The 26,072-nt window shown below is 49.6% G+C and overlaps 1 protein-coding gene across 1 annotated transcript in view; it reads left to right on the top strand.

Moving 5' to 3' along the window:
- The window catches only part of CPAMD8 (C3 and PZP like alpha-2-macroglobulin domain containing 8), a 135,654-nt gene that overhangs the window by 26,012 nt on the left and 83,570 nt on the right, over positions 1–26,072 (top strand). Inside the window, exons 10-15 of the mRNA XM_055239131.2 lie at positions 926–1,034; positions 4,120–4,347; positions 7,857–8,027; positions 11,657–11,785; positions 22,242–22,431; positions 25,301–25,473. Of these exons, the coding sequence (XP_055095106.2) occupies positions 926–1,034; positions 4,120–4,347; positions 7,857–8,027; positions 11,657–11,785; positions 22,242–22,431; positions 25,301–25,473 (1,000 nt within the window). The remainder of the gene's footprint in view (positions 1–925; positions 1,035–4,119; positions 4,348–7,856; positions 8,028–11,656; positions 11,786–22,241; positions 22,432–25,300; positions 25,474–26,072) is intronic.

Here is a 26,072-nt window from a genome sequence, read left to right as displayed (position 1 = left end):
AACCCCACCGTGTTCCCCCATCCCCCAAGGCTGCTCCCCGCCCTCTGCAGGCCTCCCTGGCATCAAACAGCACCCCCAGCCAGCGTGCTGACCCGAGAGGGGTTGGTCCTTGTTTTTAAATGGAGTCTTGCTCTGTCACCCAGGCTGGAGTGCAGTGACACAGTCTCAGCTCTCTGCAACCTCTGCCTCCCGGGCTCAATTGATTCTCCTGCCTCAGCCTCCCTAGTAGCTGGGATCACAAGTATGTGCCACCACACCCAGCTAATTTTTGTACTTTTAGTAGAGAGAGTTTCACCATGTTGGCCAGGCTGGTCTCGAACTCCTGACCTCAAGTGATCTGCCCACCTTGGCCTCCCAAAGTGCTGGGATTACTGGCATGAGCCACCATGCCCAGCCTGCACTCTCTCATTTTGCTCCTGTTCCCCATCTACCAGCATTCCCTCTGCATCAGGAGTGACATACAGACATTTAAGTTTCACCATCACCCCTGAGAGGGTAGTTTGAGTCCCGTTCTCTGGGTGAGGAAACTGAGGCTCAGAGAAGTTTGGTCCTTGGCTCAAAGTTGAGCTTAATAGGGCGCTTAGGCTCAGGTGCCTCTCAGGGACCCACAGTAGCTCGTGCCTCTGCACTACTCTGCTCCACAGGTGGCACCAACCTAGCCTTCTCAGTTCCAGAGTCCCTCTCTGACCCTCGGTCTCTTTTTCTGTCCATCTGGAGGCTTGGTGCAGAGGATCGGAAGGCCTTGGCATCTTCTGTCCCGACTCCAGGCTGCAGGGAGGGCTGTCACAACAGGATGCAGGGTGCGGAGGGAGCTGCATCTGTCACTGTACTGGTGGCCACACTATGCCAACCTGGCCTTCCTGAGGCTGGGCCCTCCCTGCCATCTTGGCTGTGAAATTGAGCATGCTTTATCCTTTTGTCCCAGGTATACCTTTGGGAAACCTGTGGCTGGTGCCTTAACGATCAACATGACTGTTAATGGTGTGGGGTACTACAGCCACGAGGTGGGACGCCCTGTCCTCAGAACAACCAAGGTGAGAAACAGGGACCCCTTCTACCCCTTCACCCAACCCCCAGGTTCACCTCCACGATCACGCATTTTATTTTACTTTCTTTTATTGTTATTATTTTATTTACTGCCTTTAAAATTTTTTTGAATAGAGACAGGATCTCACTATGTTGCCCAGGCTGGTCTTGAACTCTTGGGCTCAAGCAATCCTCTCGCCGTTGCCCTCAGAAGTGCTGGGATGATGGGTGTGAGCCACCGCTGTTTTACTTTCTAAAACAGTTGTATGGCAGGGATTTTTCTGATGATAAAATTCCTGCTGGCTGAATATAGAGACTTTAGAAAATATAAAAAGGAAGAAAATAAAGATAACTTGTTCTCCAATAGGTGGACACGACCACTATCGATATTTTGATGTGTTTCCTCGCAGGTTACTGTACGTAAAGTTAAAAAAAACACCAATTTGGCGGGGCATGTTGGCTCACGCCTGTAATCCCAGCACTTTGGGAGGCCGAGGCGGGCAGATCACTTGAGGTCATGAATTCGAAATTCAAGACCAGCCTGGCCAACATGGGCTGGGTGACAGAGCGAGACTCCACCTCAAAAAACAAACAAACAAAAAACAAAAAAACACTAATAAACACTAATTTTATTGCCTGGAGTCCCAGCGCTTAATATTTGGAAGACAGAGGCAGGAAGATCTCTTGAGCTCAGGGGTTCAAGGCCAGCCTGGGCAACATAGTGAGATCCCATCTCTAAAATAAAATAAAAACATAAACAATTTTATTGAGATATCATTCACATAGCATACAATTCACCCATATAGAGCGTACAACTTGATGGTTTTCTTTTTTTTTCTTTTTTTTTTTTTTTTTGAGATGGAGTCTCGCTCTGTTGCCCAGGCTGGAGTGCAATGGTGCGATCTTGGCTCACTGCAAGCTCCGCCTCCTGGGTTCACGCCATTCTCCTGCCTCAGCATCCCCAGTAGCTGGGACTACAGGTGTCCACCACAATGCTTGGCTAATTTTTTTTTTTTTGATTTTTAGTAGAGATGGGGTTTCACTGTATTAGCCAGGATGGTCTCGATCTCCTGACGTCGTGATCTGCCCGCCTTGGCCTCCCAAAGTGCTGGGATTACAGGCGTGAGCCACTGCACCTGGCCACAACTTGATGGTTTTCATATAGTTGCAGAGTTGTGCAACCATGGCTGTTATCCAATTTTAGAATTGTTCCACCATCCTTCCCCACATCCTTCATGTCCTTTTGCAGAGAATCCTCATTTCCCTCCTCTAGTCCCTGGCAGTTACTAATCTGTTTTCTGTCTCTGTGGATTTGCCTGTTCTGGACATTTCTGTGAATGAATCATACACTGTATGTCCTTTTGTGTCTGGCTTCTCTCACTCAGCATCATGTTTTTGATGTTCATCTACATCATAGCATGATCAACACTTCATTCCTTTTTTATGGCTGCATCATATTCCCTGGTACAGATGGACCACAATGTGTTTATCCCTTCATCCACTGGTGGACATTTGGGTTGTTTCTGCTTTTTGGCTATTATGTCTCATGCTACTATGAACATCCCTGTGCAAGTTTTTCTGTGGACCTACATTTTTGTTTCTCTTGGGTTCGTGCCTAGGAGCGGAATTGCTAGGTCAGAGAGTAACACCATGTGTAACCTTTTGAGGAACTGCCAAATGGTCAATGTGGCTGCACTATTTTACATTCCCACATGTTTAAAGTTTTGTAACCTTTTTTGGTCTTTCAGCATAATGTTACATTGTGAGTGGGCTACAGTACAACAGACACCCACCTTCTTGGAGATTCCCATCCCTCTGTAGGTGCCCTGACACGAACCCTTTCAGCACCGGCTCCTCCCCACCTCTCACCCAAAGCTCCTTCTTAGTCCCTTTCCCACCTGGGACACATCTGCTCCGATGGGTTCCCCTCTCTTATCTCTGAGATATCTTTAATTTAATTAATTTATTTATTGAGATGGAGTCTCACTCTGTCTCCCAGGCTGGAGTGCAGTGGCGCAATCTTGGATCACTGCATCCTCTGCCTCCTGGATTCAGGCAATTCTCCTGCCTCAGCTTCCCAAGTAGCTGGGATTACAGGCATGTGCCACCATGTCGGGATGATTTTTGTATTTTTAGTAGAGACAGGGTTTTACCATGTTGGCCAGGCTGGTCTTGAACTCCTAACCTCAAGTGATCTGCTGCCGCTGGCCTCCCAAAGTGCTGGGATTACAGGTGTGCGCCACCATGCCTGGCCCATCTCTCTGCTCTCTGAGGCTTCTCTCCCATGGATTGGAACCCATAACCCCCCACCTCTCCCATTCCTGACACTGGCACCTTGGAGAATCCCAGCCATTCTCCTCTGAGGCTACTAGCTGATGGTCTTTGTCTTAGTTCTCTCATTTATGGAGTAATTTATTCCACAGCTCTTTCTGAATAAGGATTATTTGCCAAGTCCCAGAGTGGGATCCTGAGATGGGAATTGAATGAGGGAGTTCTGGTGCCCCAGAGTGGGGCTGAACAGGTTCAGATGCCCCCTCTGTTGCTTGGGCTGTGGGAGATTGTGTCAGCATGGGAATCTCTTTCCTCTTTTTTTTTTTCTTAACCCAGGCTGGAGTGCAGTGGCACAATCCAGGCTCACCTCAACCTCTGCCTCCTGGGTTCAAGTGATTCTCATGCCTCAGCCTCCCGAGTAGCTGGGATTACAGGTGCCCTCCACCATGCCCAGCTAATTTCTTGTATTTTTAGTAGAGATGGGGTTTCGCCATTTTGGCTAGGCTGATATCGAACTCCTGACCTCAAGTGATCTGCCCACCACGGCCTCCCAAAGTGCTGGGATTACAGGCATGAGTCACCTCGCCCGGCCTCTTTCCTCTTCTGCCCAATGGAGCCAACATCCATCTTCCCTGGGATGATGTCCAGATCCAGTGAGGGACCCTCTGCACGGTCCCGTGGCATAGATTGCGTATGCCACCAAATGACCCCTGGCCCTCCAAGCAGCTGAAGAGTCTTGCACCTCAGGTGTGTGTTTCAGGGAGAGCCCTCAAAGACACTCCAACCCCGAGCGAGCACGGGCTGCGTTTTTCCTCCCTCCAGATCCTCGGCTCCCAGGACTTCGACATCTGCGTGAGGGACATGATCCCAGCGGACGTCCCCGAGCACTTCCGGGGCAGGGTCAGCATCTGGGCCATGGTGACTGGTGTGGACGGGAGCCAGCAGGTCGCGTTCGATGACTCCACCCCCGTGCAGAGGCAGCTAGTGGACATCCGGTACTCCAAGGACACGAGGAAGCAGTTCAAGCCGGGCCTGGCCTACGTGGGGAAGGTAACTTGGGGGTGACTGTGCTGCATTCCACCCGAGGACCACCGTGAAACCACCACCACTAGCCACTAGCTCCGCAGTGGTGACTCAGCTGAAAATGGATCCCCTGACATAACCTTTGCAGAGAGTGGAGAGGGCTTGTGTTCCAGGTGAGGGGCAGGGGACATTTTCCTCCACGGGAAAGGATGATCTACTCTATTCCACTTGGACAGACATTTGAGTAGCCATTTATTAAAGCAACTCCTCTAAGGCAGTCCTGTTTCTTCAATGGGTTCATTTTTTTTTTTTTTTGAGAGACAGTCACACTCCATCGCCCAGGCTGGAGTGCAGTGGCTCCATCTTGGCTCACTGCAACCTCTGTCTCCCAGGTTCAAGTGATTCTCCTGCCTCAGCCTCCCGAGTAGCTGGGATTACAGGCACATACCACCAAACCCAGTTAATTTTTGTATTTTTAGTAGAGACGGGATTTTGCCATGTTGGCCAGGCTGGTCTCGAACTCCTGGCCTCAAGTGAACTTCCTGCCTTGGCCTCCCAAAGTGCTGGGGTTACAGGCGTGAGCCATCACTCCTGGCCCTTCACTGGGTTGATTTTATCCCCTGAGGACCTAAGTTGAGAGCCCTGCAGAGGCAGACCTCCTGCTCCTGAGACTGACGGGTGCAGACCCATGTGACATTTTGAACGAGCCTCTGCCTCCCACCCACTCCCTCCCACTGCCACCCACCCACAAGTCTTATGCACAGTAAATTTTGAGGTGTCCAGATGTCGTGATCCTTATATATGTTTTCTTCTTAGAGACAGGGTTTTGCTCTGTCGCCCAGGCTGGAGTGCAGTGGTGAGATCATAGCTCACTGCAGCCTCGACATCCTGTACTCAAACAATCTGCCTGCCTTAGCATCCTGGATAGCTGGGACTGCAGGCATGATCCACCACACCCAGCAAATTTTTTTGTTTTAAAATTTTTATTTATTTATTTATTTTGAAACAGAGTCTCGCTCTGTCGCCCAGGCTGGAGTGCAGTGGCGCGATCTCGGCTAATTGCAACCTCTGCCTCCTGGGTTCAAGCGATTTTCCTGCCTCAGCCTCCGGAGTAGCTGGGATTACAGGCATGCACCACCATACCCCACTAATTTTTGTATTTTTAGTAGAGATGGGGTTTCACCATGTAGGCCAGGCTGGTCTTGAACACCTGACCTCAGGTGATCCACCTGCCTCAGCCTCCCAGAGTGCTGAGATTGCAAGCATGAGCCACCGCGCCTGGCCAATTTTTCAATTTTTTGTAGAGATGAGATCTTGCTGTGTTGGCCAGACTGGTCTTGAACTCCTGGGCTCAAGCAGTTCTCCTGCCTCAGACCCCCAAACTGCTGGGATTGCAGATGTGAGCCACTACACCCAGTCATTATTCTTATTTTAACTGTTAAACTGGGGTAGGCTGGGCACGGTGGCTCATGACTATAATCCCAGCACTTTGGGAGGCCCAGGTGGGCAGATGACCTGAGGTCAGGACTTCAAGACCAACCTGGCCAACATGGTGAAATACTGTCTCTACTAAAAATACAAAAATTAGCCAGACATGATGGTGGACACCTGTAATCCCAGTGACTCAGGAGGCTGAGGCATGACAATTGCTTGAATGTGGGAGGCGGAGGTTGCAGTGAGCCAAGATCACACCACTGCACTCCAGCCTGGGAGACAGAGTGAGACTCCGTCTCAAATAAAAACAAACAAAAAAAACCCCACAAAAAACAAAACAAAAACAAACCTGGGGCATCTTCACCCCAATTGCAGCATCAGGAGTGGGGCAAGGCCAACAGAGCCCAGTGTCACGCAAGGGGAAAGTAGGCCACACCCCTGGCCCTGTGTCTGCCTGCACCCAGTTCCCTTTTGCCGTCCATGAGTGATGCTGACTGGCTGTCCTCACACTGAGTCCTGACCTTCTTGCTCTGCTTCAGAACCTCCTTTCTCTTCTCCATGCCAGTGTTGGAGCCACCTCTATCCCATGCACAGACACATCTTCTGTGTCCCTGGCTTTGAGGGCCCCAGCTTGAGTAGAAACTAAAGTACCTTGTGCAGGGTCAGAATGTGAATGAAGAAGAGGTTTAAGGCTGCAAATTTGGTACAGAGCATTTCACATATGACAGAAAATACCTACCATCTACATTCAAGAAAGGAGTGGTTAGGCTGGGCATGGTGGCTCATGCCTATAGTCCCAGTGCTTTGGGAGGCCAAGGCAAGAGGACCACTTGAGGCCAAAAGTGTGAGACCAGCCTGGGCAACACAGTGAGATCCAGTCTCTACAAAAAATAAAAAGAAATAGGCCAGGTGTTGGTGGCTTACACTTTGGGAGACCAAGGTGGGAGGATTGCTTGAGACTGGGAGTTTGAGACCAGCCTGGGCAATAGAGCAAGACCCCAGCTCTACAACTTTTTTTAAAAATTAGCCAGGCATGGTATTGTACACCTGTGGTCCCAGCTATCAGGAGGATGAGACAGGAGAATTGCCTGAGCCCAGGAGGTAGAGGTAGCAGTGAGCTATGATCGGGCCACTTCACTCCAGCCTGGGCAACAGAGCTTCTGTCTCTCAAAAAAAAAAAAAAAAAGGGAGTGGTTAAGGATTATCATGTGAGCTGAATCCTGATTCACTCCATCACCAAATACCTGCACAGCTGAGGGCTGTTTTAGGGTTCTTCAGAGGCTACAATCTATGCTCCTTTTAAAACATCCATGTCTGCCTCATTCTAGCTGGCTCTCCAACCAGTCTGAATGGGTGAGGTTTAAGTGTCACACTGAACTGTCCATACCCTGGTATGGCATCAGACTAATGACCAGCACATGTAATTTGTACTTCATGACATCTTTGCCAAGTCCAAGGGCATGAAGGTCTACCCTTATGTTTCTTCTAAGAATGTTATAGCTTTAGCTGTTACATTTAGGTCTGTGATCCGTTTGAGTTTGTGTATATGGTGTGAGGTAGGGATGCAACTTTATTTAAAACTTTTTTTTTTCTTAAGAGACAGGGTCTCATTCAGTCACTCAGGCTGGAGTGCAGTAGCACCATCATAGCTCTCTGCAGCCTCCCAGACTCAAGTGATCCTCCCACCTCAGCCTCCTGAATAGTTGGGGCTATAGGCGCATGCCACCACATCTGAAATTTTTAAGTTTTTTTAGTGAGGTCTCACTATGTTACCCAGGCTGGCCTGGAACTCCTGGCCTCATGTGGGTTTATAGGTGTGAGCCACTGCACCCAGCTTCCATGTCTGCCTTGGAAGCCTCTTGAGTAGCTGGGACCACAGGCACACGCCACCGCTACTGGACCTGTGAGTCCTTTTTTGTTCCCCTTAAGGATTGTTTTTGCTATTTGGGACTCATTGCAATGCCCTGTGAATTTCAGGAGCAGTTTGTCAATTTCTACAAAGAAGCCTGCTGGGATTCCAGTGGAGATTGCATTGATTCTGCAGATCAGTTTGGGGAGCATGGCAGTCTTAACTCTGTTGTGTCTTGGGTGACCTTTTCTAGGTGGAGCTATCCTACCCCGATGGCAGCCCAGCTGAGGGGGTGACAGTCCAGATTAAGGCAGAGCTGACACCGAAGGATAACATCTACACCAGTGAAGTTGTGTCCCAGGGTGGACTAGTGGGGTTTGAAATCCCCTCCATCCCCACGTCAGCCCAGCATGTGTGGCTGGAGGTGGGTGAGTCCCGCGGACCCTTGTTATTCAGCCAGCAGGTATGGACTTGGGGCCTCCCCCGGGCTGGGTGCAGGCACCTGATCAGTGGGCCTGGAGCCCATCCCAGCCCTCCAGGAGTACACATTCCATTAGACAGTGGGATGGACAACACAGCCATCCTGGGATCGGGTGGGAGGTCAAAGAGAGATAAGGGTGCCTGGACCAGTTGTGCCAAAGGAGTCTTGTCCGAGGAGATCTCTCCAAATGGACTCCTGACCATGGGGAAGTCAGCCAGGCTGCTTCTGGGCGGGTGGAACAGCATGGGTGGAGGTTCAGAGGCAGACCGTGATTATACTGTAATCAAAGTCTCACAAGTGCTCAACCACATTGAGCCATTTTGGAAAGAGATTGGGGAGAGAGCCAATGGTGGTTTCCACCACCTCACAGGGGTGCTCAGTGGAAGGCAGTGTCAGGTGAAAGAGTGATCTGATTTTTTTTTTTTGAAGAGACAGGGTCTCGCTCTGTTGCCCAGGCTGCAGTGCAGTGGCACCATCATAGCTCACTACAGCCTCGAACTGCTGGGCTAAAGTGATCCTCCCGAGTCAGCCTCCCAAGTACCTGAGATTACAGGTGCTTGCCTGTAATTAGCACCACACCCAGCTAATTTTTAAATTTTTCTGTAGAGGCTGGGCGCAGTGGCTCATGCCTGTAATCCCAGCATGTTGGGAGGCCGAGGTGGGCTGATCACCTGAGGTCAGGAGTTCGAGACCAGCCTGGCCAACATGGCAAAACCCCGTCTCTACTAAAAATACAAAAATTAGCCAGGTGTTGTGGCAGCCACTCGGGAGACTGAGGCAGGAGAATTGCTTGAACCTGGGAGGCGGAAGCTGCAGCGAGCCGAGATCACGCCACTGCACCGCAGCCTAGGCAACAGAGTGAGACTCCATCTCAAAAACAAACAAACAAGCAAATAAATAAATAATAATTTTTTCTGTAGAGATGGGATCTTGCTATGTTGCCCAGGCTGGTCTCAAACTCCTGGCCTCGAGCCATCCTTCCACCTCAGCCTCCCAAAGCATAGGGATTATAGGCCATGAGCTGCCATGTCTGGCCTGATCTGATTTTCGATACCCAGTGATCACTCCAGAGTCTTTAGTGGGGGGTGGCTCAGGGCAGGCCCAGGCAGGCAGACAGGAGGTGAGGACAGAGAGGTCTCCAAACTGGAGCTCTTGAGGAAGTAGATCCGGAAGGCCTTGGTGTCCCGTCATCAGGGGAGGGAGAACAGGAGGGATTGGAGAGGATGTCCCAGCCCTTGGCTTTGGGAACTAGCAGTGGACCTGGTGGCCCTGCAGAGAGTAAATATGTAGATGGGAACTGAGGACACTGTGGTCACTTTGTCCTCTGTGGGCACCATGTCCTAAAGGTTTTAACCACTGACGCCACTGCCTTTGCCACTCAACATTCACAGCCAGATGTGTTCACACTTTCTTGTGTTGGATCTGCTGCTCAACACACAGCACAGCTGTTTGGTCACCTAGGCCACTGTTTTGTTTTTTTTTGTTTTTTTTTTTTTTTTTGACACAGAGTCTTGCTCTGTTGCCCAAGCTGGAGTGCAGTGGTGCAATCTTGGCTCACTACAACCTCTGCCTTCCAGGTTCAAGCGATTATCCTGCCTCAGCCTCCCGAGTAGCTGGGATTACAGGCGCCCCCCACCACGCCCAGCTAATTTTTGTATTTCTAGTAGAGATGGGGTTTCACCATATTGGTCAGGCTGGTCTTGAACTCCTGACCTCAGGCAATCCACCTGCCTCGGCCTCCCAAAGTGCTGGGATTACAGGTGTGAGCCACCATACCCGGCCCACTGTCCTGTTTTAAGAGAGTGACCACAGCCTGGCATCTCTCAGACTCCTTGAGGAACCAGAGATCTGCCCTGCCCATCCCCTACCAGGTGGGAGATTGCAGTGACTTCTGACACCAGCTACCCGGAGCTGGGCCACACTTCACAGGTGGTGGGCACGGCCCTCTCCACAAGACTACCCTGAATTCTGACATCAGCTGCAAGTCCAGGGGTCCCTGGGCCACCTGTGCTTCCCACCCACTGGCTGCAAATTCCACTACCCCACCACCTTTTAATTACAGCTTTACCATAGCAAAATGACACAAATTAGAACGAACCAAAGAGAGAGATGCATAGGGCGAGGTCTGGGCAATTCCCAGATTGGAAACTTTGTGTGTTCTCTTCACAGAACCAGGATATATCATCCCCACAAGCTGAGCATTGCTAAGCAGGAAAGCTCGCCTGAGCTTTGGTGTCCAAAGTTTTTTGTGGTGACCTCATTTCATCTGCATGATTGATTAAATCATTGGCCATGGGACTGATCTCAATCTCCTGCCCTCTCCCTTCCCTGGAGATGGGCTGATATCCTGTGGCTCAAAGCCCAGCCATCTAATCACACAACTGGCCTTTCTGGTGTGGCCTGTTTAGACCCTATTTAGAATCTACCTACTTCCCAGGAGCCAGAGACAGAGGCAGGCCAACTTTTTTTTTTTTTTTTTGCGACGGAGTTTTGCTCTTGTTGCCCAGGTTGGAATGCAATGGCATGATTCCAGCTCACTGCAACCTCTGCCTCCCAGGTTCAAGTGATTCCCCTGCCTCAGCCTCCCAAGTAGCTGGGACTACAGTTGCTGGCCACCATGCCCGGCTAATTTTTTGTATTTTAGTAGAGACAGGGTTTCACCATGTTGGCCAGGATAGTCTCGATATCCTGAACTGGTGATCTGCCCACCTTGGCCTCCCAAAGTGCTGGGATTACAGGTGTGAGCCACCGCGCCTGGCTCAACTTCTTTTTAAAATTATTTCAGAGATATGGTCTAGCTCTGTCATCCAGGCTGGAGTGCAATGGTGTGATCATAGCTAATTGCAGCTTTGAACTCCTGGACTCAAGTGATCCTCCTGCCTCAGCCTCCCCTAGTAGCTGAATCTCCAGGCACAAATTTTTTGTAGAGACTGGATCTTGCTAAGTTGCCCAGGCTGGTCTTGAACTCCTGGGCCCAGGTGATCCTCTCACCTCCGCCTCCCAAAATGCTGAGATTATAGGTATGCACCCACTGTGCCTGACCCCCACTACCCTTTGACCAATCTTGGACGCTTGCTTCTTTTTTTTTTTTTGAGACGGAGTCTTGCTCTGTTGCCAGGCTGGAGTGCAGTGGGATGATCTCGGCTCACTGCAGCCTCTGCCTCCTGGGTTCAAGCAATTCTTGTGCCTCAGCTTCCTGAGTAGCTGGGATTACAGGCGTGTGCCACTACTCCTGGCTAATTTTTGTATTTTTTTAGTAGAGACGGGATTTCTCCATGTTGGCCAGGCTGGTCTCGAACTCCTGGCCTCAGGTGATCCACCTGCCTTGGCCTCCCGAAGTGCTGTGATTACAGGTGTGAGTCACTGTGCCCAGCTGGACACTTGCTTCTTGGTGCTAGGAAGAATGGGCTGGACAACTGGCTACTACTCCCTGAGGAATGGGGAGGGGGTTCCCCAAAGGGATATGGAGCATGAGAGGGTGTTTCTTCTGGGCAGAGCAGGCAGAAGCATCCCCAAGACCCCCTTTCTGCTCTCGGCACTCGGGTGTTGACCCAAGCGTCTTCTCTTCTCAGACCAAGGTGATGGCACTGAACGGGAAGCCCGTGGGGGCTCAGTACCTGCCCAGCTACCTCTCTCTTGGCAGCTGGTACTCCCCCAGCCAGTGCTACCTGCAGCTGCAGCCACCCTCCCACCCACTGCAGGTAAGATTTTCAGGTGCTGCCCTTCCTGGGCCATGTGGGATCCAAAAGCAGCATGAGCCGGGTGCTGTGGCTTGTGCCTGTCATCCCAGCACTTTGGGAGGCGGAGGCAGGCAGATCACTGGAGGTTAGGATTTCGAGACCAACGTGGCCAACGTGGTGAAACCCCATCTCTACTAAAAATACAAAAATTAGCTGAGCGTGGTGGTGCATGCCTGTAATCCCAGCTACTTGGGAGGCTGAGGCAGGAGAATTGCTTGAACATGGGAGGCGGAGGTTGCAGTGAGCTATCACACCACTGCACTTCAGCCTGGGTGACAAAGCAAGACTCCTTCTCAAAAAAGATGCAGCATGAGTGAGCTTCTAAGGCAGCAGTAGCCAGCCTTTTTGGCACCAAGGATTGGTTTTGCGGAAGACAATTTTTCCACAGACCGGGGCACAGGTGTGGGGGATGGTTTCAGGGTGGTTCAAGGACATTATGTTTATCTTGCACTTTATTTCTATTATTATGACATTGCAATACATAATGAAACAATGATACAACTCACCATCATGTAGAATCAGTGGGAGCCCTGAGCTTGTTTTCCTGCAACTAGACAGTCCCATCTGGGGGTGGTGGGAGATAGTGACAGATCATCAGGCATTAGATTCTCATTAGGGCCATGCAACCTAAATCCCGTGCAAGCACAGTTCACAATAGGGTTCACGCTCCTGAGAGAATCTAATGCTGCCACTGCTGATCTGACAGGAGGCGGAGCTCACATGGTAATATGAGTGATGGTGAGCGGCCGTAAATACAGATGAAGTTTCGATTGCCAGCCTACCACTCACCTCCTGCTGTGTGACCTGGTTCCTAACAGGCCATGAATCAGTACTTGTCCATGGCCCTGGGGGTTGGGGACCCCTGCTCTAAGGGACCTAATACTACAGCTGACACAGGGATCCCTTATCTCCCCAGCAAGGGGAGAATTCTGCAGAATGCATGCGTGCATTACTATTTGTTTCTTTTCTTTTCTTTTTGTTTTGTTTTGTTTTTGAGATGGAGTCTCACTCTGTCACCCAGGCTGGAGTGCAGTGGTGCGATCTCAGCTCACTGCAACCTCCGTCTCCAGGGTTCAAGTGATTCTCCTGCCTCAGCCTCTGGAGTAGCTGGGATTACAGGTGCCCACCACAATGCCTGGCTAATCTTGGTAGTCTAGTAGAGACGGGGTTTCACCGTGTTGGCCAGGCTGGTCTTGAACTTCTGACCTCAAGTGATCTGCCCACCTTGGCCTCCCAAAATGCTGGGATTACGGGTGTGAGCCACCATGCCTGGCCCATTGCTATTTATTTGTTACGGACATTTGGGCTGTGGCCCAGGGCTGACGATGATCACCACTCTGCCCCAGGGCACCACTGCACCCAGACCTGACATAGAGCTGCTGCTATGGGGCTGGATTCCCCACTGCCTTCTTTTTTTTTTTTGAGACGGAGTCTTGCTCTGTTGCCCAGGCTGGAATGCAGTGGCACAATCTCGGCTCACTGCAAGCTCCACCTCCCGGGTTCACGCCATTCTCCTGCCTCAGCCTCTCCGAGTAGCTGGGACTACAGGCGCCTGCCACCACTCCTGGCTAATTTTTTTGTATTTTTAGTAGAGACGGGGTTTCACCGTGGTCTCGATCTCCTGACCTCGTGATCCACCTGCCTCGGCCTCCCAAAGTGCTGGGATTACAAGCGTGAGCCACCGCGCCCTGCCTCCCCACTACCTTGAACCTTCCCTTAGTGCAGAGGCCCTGGGAGTTTCTCCACACAGACATACTGAGTGCAAAGACAAGGTAAACTTAGAGCCATGTCTGCCATTCATTTTTCCTGGGTCTATTATTTTGCAATTCTGATTATATAAGATGTATGTGTGTGTATTTTTCTTTTAATTAATAGACTTAATTTTTTAAGAGCAGTCGTAAGTTTATAAAAACCTTGAACAAAAAGTAGAGTTCCTGACCAGGCGTGGTGGCTCACACCTGTCATCTCAGCACTTTGGGAGGCTGAGGCGGGAGGATTGCTTGAGCCCAGGAGTTTGAGACCAGCCTGGGCAACATGGTGAAATCCCATCTTTATCAAAACAAAAACAAAAACAAAAAAACCCCAGCCGGATGTGGTGGTGCATGCCTGTAGTCCCAACTACTCAAGAGGCTGAGGCAGGAGGATCGCTTGAGCCTGGGAGATTGGGACTGCAGTGAGCCATGATCGTGCCACAGTACTCCAGCCTGGGTGACAGAGCGAGACCCTGTCTGAAAACTAAACTTAACTAAACTTTATCTATAGCTTACTATTAACCAGAGTCAATCAATACAGATTTTGTACTTTCTATGTATGATATACTGTATTCTTACAATAATGTAAGCTAGAAGAAGGAAAACATTTTTAAGAAAATCATAAGGTACGCTGGCAGGCGCAGGTAAAAAAAAATCATAAAGAAGAGAAAATATCTTGACTGTTCATGACGTGGAAATGGATCATTGTAAAGGTCTTCTTCCTTGTCGTCTTCACGTTCAGTAGGCTGAGGAGGAGGAGGAAGAGGAGGGGGGTCCTGCTGTCTTGCTTGGGCAGAGGTGGAAGAAAATCCACACATCAGTGACATGGGCAGTTCAAACCTGTATTTCTCAAGGGTCAACTGTATATATGTGCATATATATGTATATGCTGTGTACATGTGTGTTCATAGACATCTACATACCCACATATATATATACATATGTATGTATATATATGTATATGTATTTTTTTTTGACAGAGTCTCTGTCTCCCAGGCTGGAGTGCAGTGGCACAATCTTGGCTCACTGCAACCTCCATTTCCTGGGTTCAGGCACTTCTCCTGCTTCAGCCTCCTGAGTAGCTGGGATTACAGGCACCTGCCACCATGCCCGGCTAACTATTTTCGTATTTTTGCAGAGACAGGGTTTCACCATGTTGACCAGGGTGGTCTCGAACTCCTGGCCTCAGGTGATCCACCCTCTTCGGCCTCCCAAAATGTTGGGATTACAGGCGCGAGCCACCGCTCCTGGCCATACACATCTATATTTAAGATACATCACCCCACTGTTAACTCCGTGGACTTGTGTCAGGCTCACTGGCTGGGCTGTTTGCATCCTGGCCGCAATCCCAGCAGAGCCTCTGGCTCAAGCTATAACCCCAGCTTTGGCAGAAATGTCACCCCTAATGGAAACCAGTTGCCATCACAGCTCCCAGGGCCCTACCAGCCCATAAACCTCTCACACTCCTTTTCTGATCACATCGAGGCCCCTGGGGTTCAGCTTGGAGGAATTGTGGCGCCAAGGCTGCCTGTTTCCTGGGATTAACAGCCCTTTGCAGAGGTTGTGAGAATGAGAAGTCAGACAGGATCATGCCCAGCTTGGCTGAGCACACTGTTCTTGTTGTAATTCCATTAAACCAGTGGTGCAGGGCGGGGACGCTGGCGCTGGCCTGCTCTTCAGGGGGCAGGAAGGAACCTTGTGTTCTCAGCTGGCCAGACTGTTGTTCTGATTAGGGGGAGACCTGGCTCTGTCACTCAGATTTTGCTCGCTGGCTGACATCTCAATCCCGTTTGAGGTGGCTCAGCAAACCCCAGCTCCTCCTTCCCACCAAACTGCCGTGAGGGGCCCGGGCACAACCTCAGGGCATGGAGGGAAGATGAGTTCATGCTGGGGCCAGGCTGGGCACAGTGCAGGGACCTCTTCCTCTTCTTCTAGCGCCAGGGCCCCGGCAGGGGGATCTGGGGGGCTCCACTCCCCTTGTCTCGGCACCCACCCTTCTGAACCTGTTTTGCTTGGTGAATGGGGGCTGTCACTCCAATCTTTTAAGGTTGTTTTGATGCCATAAATTTAGTAAAGAAGAGGAGAAAGGTTTGTGCTCTCCTTTCTCCCCCCAAGATCTCAAGCAGAAGGGGACTTTTGTTTGGGTGTCTTCTTATAAGGGGGACATTTATAAATTCAGAGTGAAATTGAAAATGTTAATATAATAAACAACCATAATACCTTCACCTAGATTTATAAATTAATACTTTGCCTATATCCTTTCATTCATCCCTCCATCCACCCTCCATCCCTCCATCTGTCCCTCTCTTCATCCCTCCATCCATCCGTCCTCTCTCCCTCCATTCATTCACCCTTCCTCCCTCCCTTTTTCCTTCCTCCCTTCCTCCACCCATCCATCCACCTACTAACCTTTATCCACTCATCTTCCCTCCATCCATCCACCCTTCATTCATCTATCCATCCTCCATCTATCTATTCATCCATCCATCCACCCTCCCTCTGTGCCTCCCTTCATCCATCCATCATCCATCTACTCTCCCTCCTTTCTTCCTTCCCTTCTTTCCTTTCTCCACCCATCTATCCACCCACTACCCCTATCCATTTATCTTCCATCCATCCATCCATCCATCCATCCATCCATCCATCCGTCCATCCATCCTTCCATCTGCCCTTCATCCACCCTTCATCCATCTATCCATCCATCCATCCACCTTCTCTCCCTCCTTCTTTTCCTCCTTTCTTTCCTTCCTCCACCCATCCATCCACCCACTACACTTACCTATTTATCTACCATCCATCCATCCATGCATCCATCCATCCATCCGCCCTTCATCCATTCATCCACCCTTCATCCATCCATACATACATGCACCCTTCATCCATCCATTCATCCACTCCCCCTCCATCCATTCTCCCTCTGTCCCTCCCTTCATCCATCCATCCATCTACCAATTCACCCATCCACCCATTTCTCTACACATTTTTTGGTTGCAGCATTTGAAAGCAAGTTACAGACATGATAGTGCTTCACTCTTAAATACTTGACCATAATGTATACATAAAAAAAGGCATTATTTTACCTGACCTCAAGGCCATTTTCTTAGGTCACACCTAAGAAAATTACATTCACTGAATTATATTGTCTAATTCATAGGCAATATTCAGATTTTCAACGGGTACCCTAAAAATGTAATTTACATTTAGTGTTTGTTTGCACGCATGTGTGACTGCAAGATTGTATCACACATGTGTGACTACACATGAGTGTGCATGTGCATTTGTGTGAGTGTGTGTGCATGCTCACCCGTGTGTATGTACTTGGTTTTTAGAGGTTTCACTATGTTGCCCAGGCTGGTCTTGAACTCCTGGCCTCAAGTGATCTTCTCTGCCTCAGCCTCCCAAAGTGTTGAGATGACAGATATAACCACCACACCCAGTCCCACTACTGTTAATAATTGGGTTGTTTATCTTTGTTGAGTCATGAAAGTTCTTTCTAAATTCTGGGTACTAGCCCTCATCAGATGTGTAATTTGCAGACATTTTCTCCTATACTATGGGTTATCTTTTCACTTTCCCGACAGTGTCCATTAGTGCAACAAAAAATTTTAATTTTGATGAAATCCAATTTCTCTTTTTCTTTTGCTGCTTGTATTTCTGGTGCCACATCTCAAAGAAACTATTGCCAAACCCAAGGTCATGATTTATCTCTGTGTTTTCTTTTAAGAGTTTTGGCCGGGCGCGGTGGCTCACGCTTGTAATCCCAGCACTTTGGGAGGCCGAGGCGGGCGGATCATGAGGTCAGGAGATCGAGACCACGATGAAACTCCGTCTCTACTAAAAATACAAAAAAAATTAGCTGGGCGTGGTGGCGGGCGCCTGTAGTCCCAGCTACTCGGAGAGGCTGAGGCAGGAGAATGGCGTGAACCTGGGAGGCGGAGCTTGCAGTGAGCCGAGATTGCGCCACTGCACTCTAGCCTGGGTGACAGAGCGAGACTCCATCTCAAAAAAAAAAAAGAGCTTTATAGTTTCAGCCCTGTTTTGAGTTAATTTTTTTATATGGTGTGAGGTAGGGATCCAAATTCATTTTCTCTCAATCTCTCTTTTTTTTTTTTTTTTTTTTGAGATAGGACCTTGCTCTGTCACCCAGGCTGAAGTGCAGTAGTGTGATCATAGCTCACTGCAGCTCAACCTCCTGGGCTCAAGTGATCCTCCCACCTCAGCTTCCTAAAGTGTTGAGATTGCAGGTGTAAGCCACCACCCACAGACCAACTTCACTCTTTTGCATGCATCTATTCGGTTGTCTCAGCACTGTTTGTTAAAAAAACTATTCTTTCCCCATTGAATGGTCTTGGCACCCTTATTTCAAATCAGTTGCCCTTAGCTGTCTGGATTCATTTCAGGGCTCTCACTTCTATCCCATTGGTTTCTATGTCTCTCCTTATGCTGGTACTACACTGTCTTGATTACTGTAGATTTGTAGTAAGTTTTGAAATTAGGAAGTGTGAGTCCTCCAACGTTATTCTTCTTTTTCAAGATTCCTGAGTCCTTTGTGTTTTCATATAAATTTTAAGATCAGTTCCATTTCTGCAGAAAAGGCCATTGAGATTTTGATAGGCTTCCCCTAATGCTAACGTCTTACAAGACTGTGATCCATTTGTCATAGCTAAGAATCAACACTGGACATCAGTGTTAACCAGACTCCAGATTTTATTTGGATTTCCCCAAGTTTTCCCACTCATGGCCTTGTTTTCTGGTCCGGGATCACCTTTAGGGTCCCACGTCACATTTAGTCATCACGTCTCCTTGGTCTCCTCCAATCTGAAAATTTTATTCTTTGCTTGTCTTTCATGACCTTGACACTCTTCTTTTTCCTTTCTTTGTTTTTAATTAATTAATTTATTTTTGAGACAGGGTCTTGCTCTGTCACCCAGTATGTTAGTCCATCTTCATGCTGCTGATAAAGACATACCCAAGACTGGGAATTGATAAAGAAAAATAGGTTTATTGTTATTTATTTATTTATTTATTTATTTATTTAATTATTTTGAGATGGAGTCTCACTCTGTCACCCAGGCTGGAGTGCAATGGCCCAATTTCAGCTCACTGGAACCTCTGCCTCCCGGGTTCAAGCAGTTCTCCTGCCTCAGCCTCCTGAGCTGGGATTACAGGGACCTGCCATCGTGCCTGGCTAATTTTTGTATTTTTGTAGAGATGGGCTTTCACCATGTTGGGGAGGCTGGTGTTGAATTCCTGACCTTAGGTGATCCGTTTCCCTTGGCCCCCTAAAGTACTGGGATTACAGACGTGAGCCACCATGCCCAGCCAGAAAAAGAGGTTTAATGGGCTTACAGTTCCACGTGGCTGGGGAGGCCTTACAATCATGGCAGAAGGTGAAAGCTACGTCTTACATGGTGGCAGACAAGAGAGAATGGGAACAAAGTGAAAAGGGAAACCCCTTATAAAATTATCAGATCTCACAAGACTTATTCTCTACCACGAGAACTGTATTAGGGAAACTGTCCCCATGATTCAATTATCTCCCACTGGGTCCCTCCCACAACACATGGGAATTATGGGAGCCACAATTCAAGATGAGATTTGGGTGGGGACACAGCCAAACCATAGCACCCGAGGCTGGAGGGTGGTGGCACAGTCATGGCTTACTGCAGCCTTGACCTCCTGTGCTCAAGTGATCCTCCTGCCTCAGCACCCCCAGATAGCTGGGACTATAGGCTTGTGCCACCACATCCAGCTATTTTTTAATATTTTTTGTAGAGATGGAGTTTCGCCATGTTGTTCAGGCTGGTCCCGAACTCCTGAACTCAAGCAATCTGCCTACCTCAGCCTCCCAAAGTGTTAGGATTACAGGCATGAGCCACCACACTCAGCTGACATTCTTCTTTTTGCTGTTCAAATTTTCCAGATTTGGCTGTGGGAGTCCCTTAGGCCCAGCTTCTTAAACAGGCAGATTCTTCCTTTAGGGGGAGGTAGAATGACATTTATTTTTCTTACTATTTATTTATTTTTTTAATTAAAAAGTATTGATTGATTGATTGAGACAGGATCTCACTCTGTTGCCCAAGCTAGAGTGCAGTGGCATGATCATGGCTCACTGCACACTGACCTCCTTGGCTCAAATGATCCTTCCGCCTTAGCCTCCCGAGTAGCTGAGACCACAGGCACCCACCACCACATCCACCTAATTTTTGTATTTTTGTAGAGATGAGGTTTCACCATATTGCTGTGGTGGGTCTTGAACTCCTAGACTCAAGCGATCCTCTCGCCTCGGCCTCTCAATGTGCTATTACAAGGTGTGAGCCACTGCGCCTGGCCAGAGTTTTTTGATTTTTTGTAGAGACGGGATCTCACTTTGTTGCCCAGGCTGGTCTCAAGCTCCTGGACTCGAGTTATCCACCCCCCTCAGCCTACCAAAGTACTGGGATTATAGGTGTGAGCCATGGCACCTGGCCAGAATGACACTTATTAGCCACCTACAGTGTGCGTTGTACAATGTTGAGCATGACACACACATCATCTCATTGGAGCCTCAGGACCCTCTGTGCAGGAGATAACAGCCTTATTTTACAGATGGGGAAACTGAGGCTCAGAGAGGTGAAATGATTTGCCCAAGCTTCCACAGCAAGAATGTCACTCTTCCCCTACGCCAGATATCCCTCTTCTGGGCTTTCAGGGTGATCCCAACATTTGGGGACAGTCACAGATTGCAAAACATGGAACAGAGGCGGGATTCCTAGGGCAAAGTGTTGGACGTGGCCACATGCCAACTCCCTAGGGAGATCTTAGGACCTGGGAGGCCTTAGCTTTCCTGATATCAGAATAATGGCAGCTTCGGGGTTCAGTGTGGGGCCTTAGCATCAGCTCCCCTGAGTTTGAATCCTGCCTTACACTCATTGACATTGGGCAAAGAACCAAGGCCTCAGTTTCCAGTTTTCCTCTCTGGGAACTTGGGGACTATGATAGGACCCAACTCATTGAGTTCATATCCTAAGAGAAGGCCCAGCCCATTGGTGGCATTAGCACGTTCAAAGTTAGGAAACAGTATTTTATTTTTATTTTTTTCTGGAGACAGGGTCTCACTCTGTTACCCAGGCTGGAGTGCAGTGGTGCGATCATGGCTCACTGCAGCCTTGACTTCCTAGGCTCAGGTGACCCTCCCACCTCAGCCCCCTGAGTAGCTGGGACTACAGGCATGTGCCACCACGCCCGGCCAATTTTTTTGTGTGTGTGCTTTTTGTAGAGATGGGGGTCTCGCTATGTTTCCCAGACTGCTCTCTAACTTCTGGACTTGAGCGATCTGTCCGCCTCAGCCCCTCAAAGTGCTGGGATTACAGGCGTGAGCCACTGCGCCTGGCTGTAAACAGTTCTTAAGACAACTCTTTCTTCTGACACCAATTGCAGAGTTTGAGAGTCCTCACACTACTGCAGTTTCTTTAATTCTCTAGAAGAATTAACAGAACTCACTAAAAGCTGTTGTACTTACGGTTACAATTTATTACGCTAAACAATACACATGAAAATCAGCGAAGACAAGAGGCCGATGATGCGGAGTCCGGAAGAATTCTTAACATGAACTTACTTGTTCTGTCTGCATAGTCAGGGACAGTGTTATTTTCCCACCAGAGATATGGGACAGCATGCATGGTGTACTGCCAACTAGGGAAGCTCCCTGGAACCTTGGTGTCCAGAGTTATGTTTCTTTCTTTCTTTCTTTTTTTTTTTTTTAAATAGAGATAGGATCTTGTCATGTTGCCCGGTCTGGTCTCAAACCCCTGGCCTCAAGCGATCCTCCTGCCTCGGCCTCCCATAGCACTGGGATTACAGGCATGAGCAGCCACACCCGGCCTGGTGTCCAGAGTTTTCACAGGGGCTCAGTCACATAGACATAGATGACCACCTGCCTCCGTGACTAATCTCATTTCCCAGGTTGATCTGATGCTGCATGGCCCAAGGCCTCCTCCAGAAATCATTTATTACTACCTGGTGTGACCCAAGACCCCAAGTAGAAAAAGATGCTCTTATCAGGCAGGACATTTGAAGAGCTTAAATCACCTCCCAGGAGCTATGGGCAAAGGCCAGCCCTCTCTTTGGCCCAGGTTCAATTCTTTACTGCATGACACCTTACTGAGGGCTTTCACACCATCATCACGTTTCATCTGTACCACAATTCTGTAAGGCGGTGAGCCTCAGGCCATATACAGAACTAGGGGCCACTGGCCGGGTGCAGTGGCTCACATCTGTAATCCCAGCACTATGGGAGGCCGAGGTGGTTGGATCACGAGGTCAGGAGTTCGAGACCAGCCTGGCCAACATGGTGAAACTCCGTTTCTACTAAAAATACAAAAAATATACGGGTATGGTGGCGAGTGCCTGTAATAGCTACCCAGGAGGCTGAGGCAGGAGAATCACTTGAACCCAGGAGGCGGAGGTTGCAGCGAGCTGAGATCTCACCATTGCATGCCAGCCTGGGTGACAAGAGTGAAACACTGTCTTAAAAAAGAAAACAAAAAACTGGCCAGGACTGGATGCTGGGCACTCCGCTCCCTCAGCCATCCCAACCTCCCTCTGGCCCCAGAGTGGCCGTCTTCCTGTGGTGGGCTGCAACGTTGGTGCAAGGCAGAGCCCCCCATGCTGCATGTCTTCCATAGGTTGGAGAAGAAACCTATTTTTCTGTGAAGTCCACATGTCCCTGCAACTTTACCCTGTACTACGAGGTGGCTGCGCGGGGCAATATTGTGCTATCAGGCCAGCAGCCTGCCCACATCACCCTGCAGCGAAGCAAGCGGGCTGCCCCTGCCCTGGAGAAACCGATTCGTTTAACACACCTTTCTGAGACAGGTGAGCCGGGCAATAGGGAGAAGATTCCTGTTCTTTCTTCTGAAACACTGAGACTCACATGAGTGCTCCTGCAACGAGGGACAAGGCAAGACCCAGCAGAGAGGGGAGCCTGCCTTGGGGCAGAGGGGACACATCCTTAATAATACCAGACTGGATCCAGGAAGACAGTGATCAGCTGCTGGAAGTGGAGAGGGTCTAGGCCCCAGGCTCTTCTCACTCTGTGTCTGCAGCGGACAGGGACAAGCCAGCCACAGACTGGGCTCTTGCACTGGCCCACATTGTGCTGTTGCCTCTTTGCCCAGGCGGTTCTGCCTATGATTCCTCTTCTCTTCTCTTTTTGACACCATGTGCTTCTCATGAGGCCCTCCTCCCAGGGCACTTCCTTAGTCCCCTCCTCTTCAAAGCCCTTCTTCCCAATACAGGGTCCCCAACTTGAGCACTATAGACATATAAGGGGGTGAATCACTCCAGAGTGGGAGGCGTCCTGTGCACTGTAGGGTGCTGAGCAGCATCCCTGGTCTCTCCCCACCAGATGCCAGTAGTACCAGCTTTCCACAGTATGATGACCTAAAAAGTCTCCAGATATTGCCACTATCCCCAGGGGACAGGGTCACTCCCAGGTGAGAATCACTGAGATAGGTAGGTAGATAGATAGAATGATGGGTGGATAAATAGATAGGCAGGTCTCTCAGGCTAAGGCCAGGTTTCTCAACCTTGGCACTATCAACATTTGGGTAAGATCATTTTCTGTGGTGGAGGCACTGTAGGATGTTGAGCAGCATCTCTGGCCTCCACCCCGTAGGTGCCAATAGCCCTATAGATGATGGAAGGATGGATCGATGGATGGATGGACAGATAGAAAGATGGATGAATGGATGGATGGACGGATGGATGGACTGATAGAACAGTGGATGGAAGTATGGATGGATGGATGGATGGACAGGTGGATGGATGGATGAATGGACAGAGAGATGGATGGATGGATGGACAGATAGATGTATGGACAGAAGGATGGATGGATGGATGAATAGACGGATGGATGGATGATAGATAAATGGGTGGATTAATGGACAGATGGATAGATGGATGGACCAAAAGATGGGTGGATGGATGGACAGATGGATGGATGAATGGACAGATGGATGGTTGGATGAATAGATGTATGGATGAATAGACGGATGGACAGAAGGATGGACAGATGGATGGATAATGGGTGGGTGGATGATGATTGGATGAATGGATGGATGGATGGATGGATGGATAGTGGGTGGGTGGATGATGACTGGATGAATAGATGAATGGATGGATGGATAGTGGGTGGATGGGTGGATGATGGATGGGTGAATAGATGGATGGTTGGATGGATAGTGGGTGGATGGATGGGGGATGATGGATGGATTAACAGATGGATGGATGAACAGACGGATAGATGATTGGGTGGTGGACGGATGGGTGGATGATGGATGGATAAACGGATGGATAGTGGGTGGGTGGGTGGATGATGGATGATAAATAGAGGGATGGGTGGCTGGTTGGATGGGTGGATGATGGATGGTTGATGAATAGAGGGAAGGGTGGATGGTGGGTGAGTGGATGGATGGGTAGATGGTGGATGGATGAAGAGATGGATGGATGGATAGATGAGTGGATAGATGGATGGATGGATAGATAGATAGACAGACAGAGAAGATCTCTCTTTCTTAGGCAGGCTTTCTCACCCTCTGCACTGTCAACATTTGGGACCATCCCATGCACTGTAGGATGCTGACTAGCATCTCTGGCTTCTACTCACTGGAAGCCAGTAGCATCCGCTCCAGCAGTGATGACCAAAAAACGCCTGCAGACATTGCCAGCATCCCCTGGGTAGCAGAATTGCATTGGTTGAGAACCGCTGGCCAGAGTCGTGCTTTGGGCATGGTGCACCTTCATCCTCTTGGTCTTCTCTTCTGGGTGAAATAACAGGGGCTTTATGTCTCCCTGGAATCCTTGTCCAGGGCCAGTCCTGGGCTTTGAACTCCCCACAATCTGTCCCCATTTAACCCCACCGCAGCCTGGTATGGTGGTGGTTCCACTGTGTCCATCTGCAGATGAATGGGCTGTGACTTGGGGGTGGGGGTTTCAGGGACTTTCCCATTGCCTAGTAGGGGCCAGAGCCAGGATTTGAACCCCAAGGCCGATTGGGTACCCACCTCCTCCTGTTGGCCATGAGTTTCCTTGTGTCCCCACTTCCCCCTACCATCCTTGTCCACTGGCTGCTCTGAGCTTTGCACAGAACCAGCTGACAGATGGCCCGTTCTGGAACTGGGAGCCTTTCTACCCCCATTCTCTTGCCATAGAGTATTTGGGAGTGCCTGGACAGGCTTCTAAAATCCTCTATCCTTTAAGGATCATTTACCCACAGGGAAGGCAGTATGAACTCAGTTCAAGTCAACAAATAATGGCTGCCCAGGTCTGCTGGCCCCAGACCCCAGCAAGACAGAGCCAATCAGAGGGAGAGACTGGAGGTCAGGGGCACACTGGGGAGCTGGAGTGGTGCTGCCTGGACAAGCCAAGGTGGTTTTGCTGTCCGCGGAGGAAGCAGAGGGCTAGTTAGGGAGCAGGGACCGTGTTCCCCAGCAGAGAGGATGATTCTAGGCAAATTCCAACCTGCTCTGTAGGAGCCCATGGTGACCCTAGAGCTGAGTCAATAGGAAGAGTCAGCATTGACCGAGGATGTAGCCTGGGAAGGGCATTTCAAAACCAAAGATGCATGGTCTCAATGCGTAGACAGGAGTATAGCGCAGGGCAAATTGGGGCAGAGCCTGAATGGCTGAGGTTGCATGTCGGATGTGGAGAATTCACCACCTCTCTCTACTTTTGCTTACCTCAGAGCCCCCACCAGCCCCAGCAGCTGAGGTCGACGTGTGTGTGACCTCTGTTCGTCTGGCCGTGACCTCCAGCATGGTCCCCCTTGGTCGACTGCTGGTCTTCTACGTCAGGGAGAATGGAGAAGGGGTCGCTGACAGCCTTCAGTTTGCAGTTGAGACCTTCTTCGAAAACCAGGTAGAGCATCGTGCACTGAACCTGGGGCACAGCCAGGGGCCATCGGGGCTTCTCCAAGGTGCTGGCCAGGGGGTCTGTGCACACCTGAGACTCATGTTGTGTCGCAGCATGATGTAAGGAATTATGGGAATATGAGTTGCATCTTTACTGAAGCATCTCCAAAAGTCACCCAAAAGGAGATTGCATTCACAACACATAGGGAAAGCCATCAATTGTTCTCTGCCTTTGTTGAATTCAGGATTTAAGGGAAGCATTTGTTTCCATTGGCACCCTCAGCCTCCTCTCCCCCTCCCTGCAACAACTTTTATTATTATTATAATTATTTTGAGATGGAGTCAAGGTCTGTCGCCCAGGCTGGAGTGCAGTGGCACGATCTCGGCTCACTGCAGCCTCTGCCTCCCGGGTTCAAGCGATTCTCCTGCCTCAGCCTCCCGCATAGCCGATACTACAGGCGTGTGCCACCACGTCTAGCTAATTTTTGTATTTTTAGTAGAGATGGGGTTTCACCATGTTGGCCAGGCTGGTCTTGAACTCCTGGCCTTAAGTGATCCACCCGCTTCAGCCTCCCGAAGTGCTGGAATTACAGGTGTGAGCCACTG

Source organism: Symphalangus syndactylus, chromosome 13 (genome assembly GCF_028878055.3).
Source record: "Symphalangus syndactylus isolate Jambi chromosome 13, NHGRI_mSymSyn1-v2.1_pri, whole genome shotgun sequence".
NCBI classification, from domain to species: domain Eukaryota; kingdom Metazoa; phylum Chordata; class Mammalia; order Primates; family Hylobatidae; genus Symphalangus; species Symphalangus syndactylus.
The sequence above is the reverse complement of the archived record's forward strand: the minus strand, read 5'-3'. Positions and strand labels throughout refer to the sequence as shown.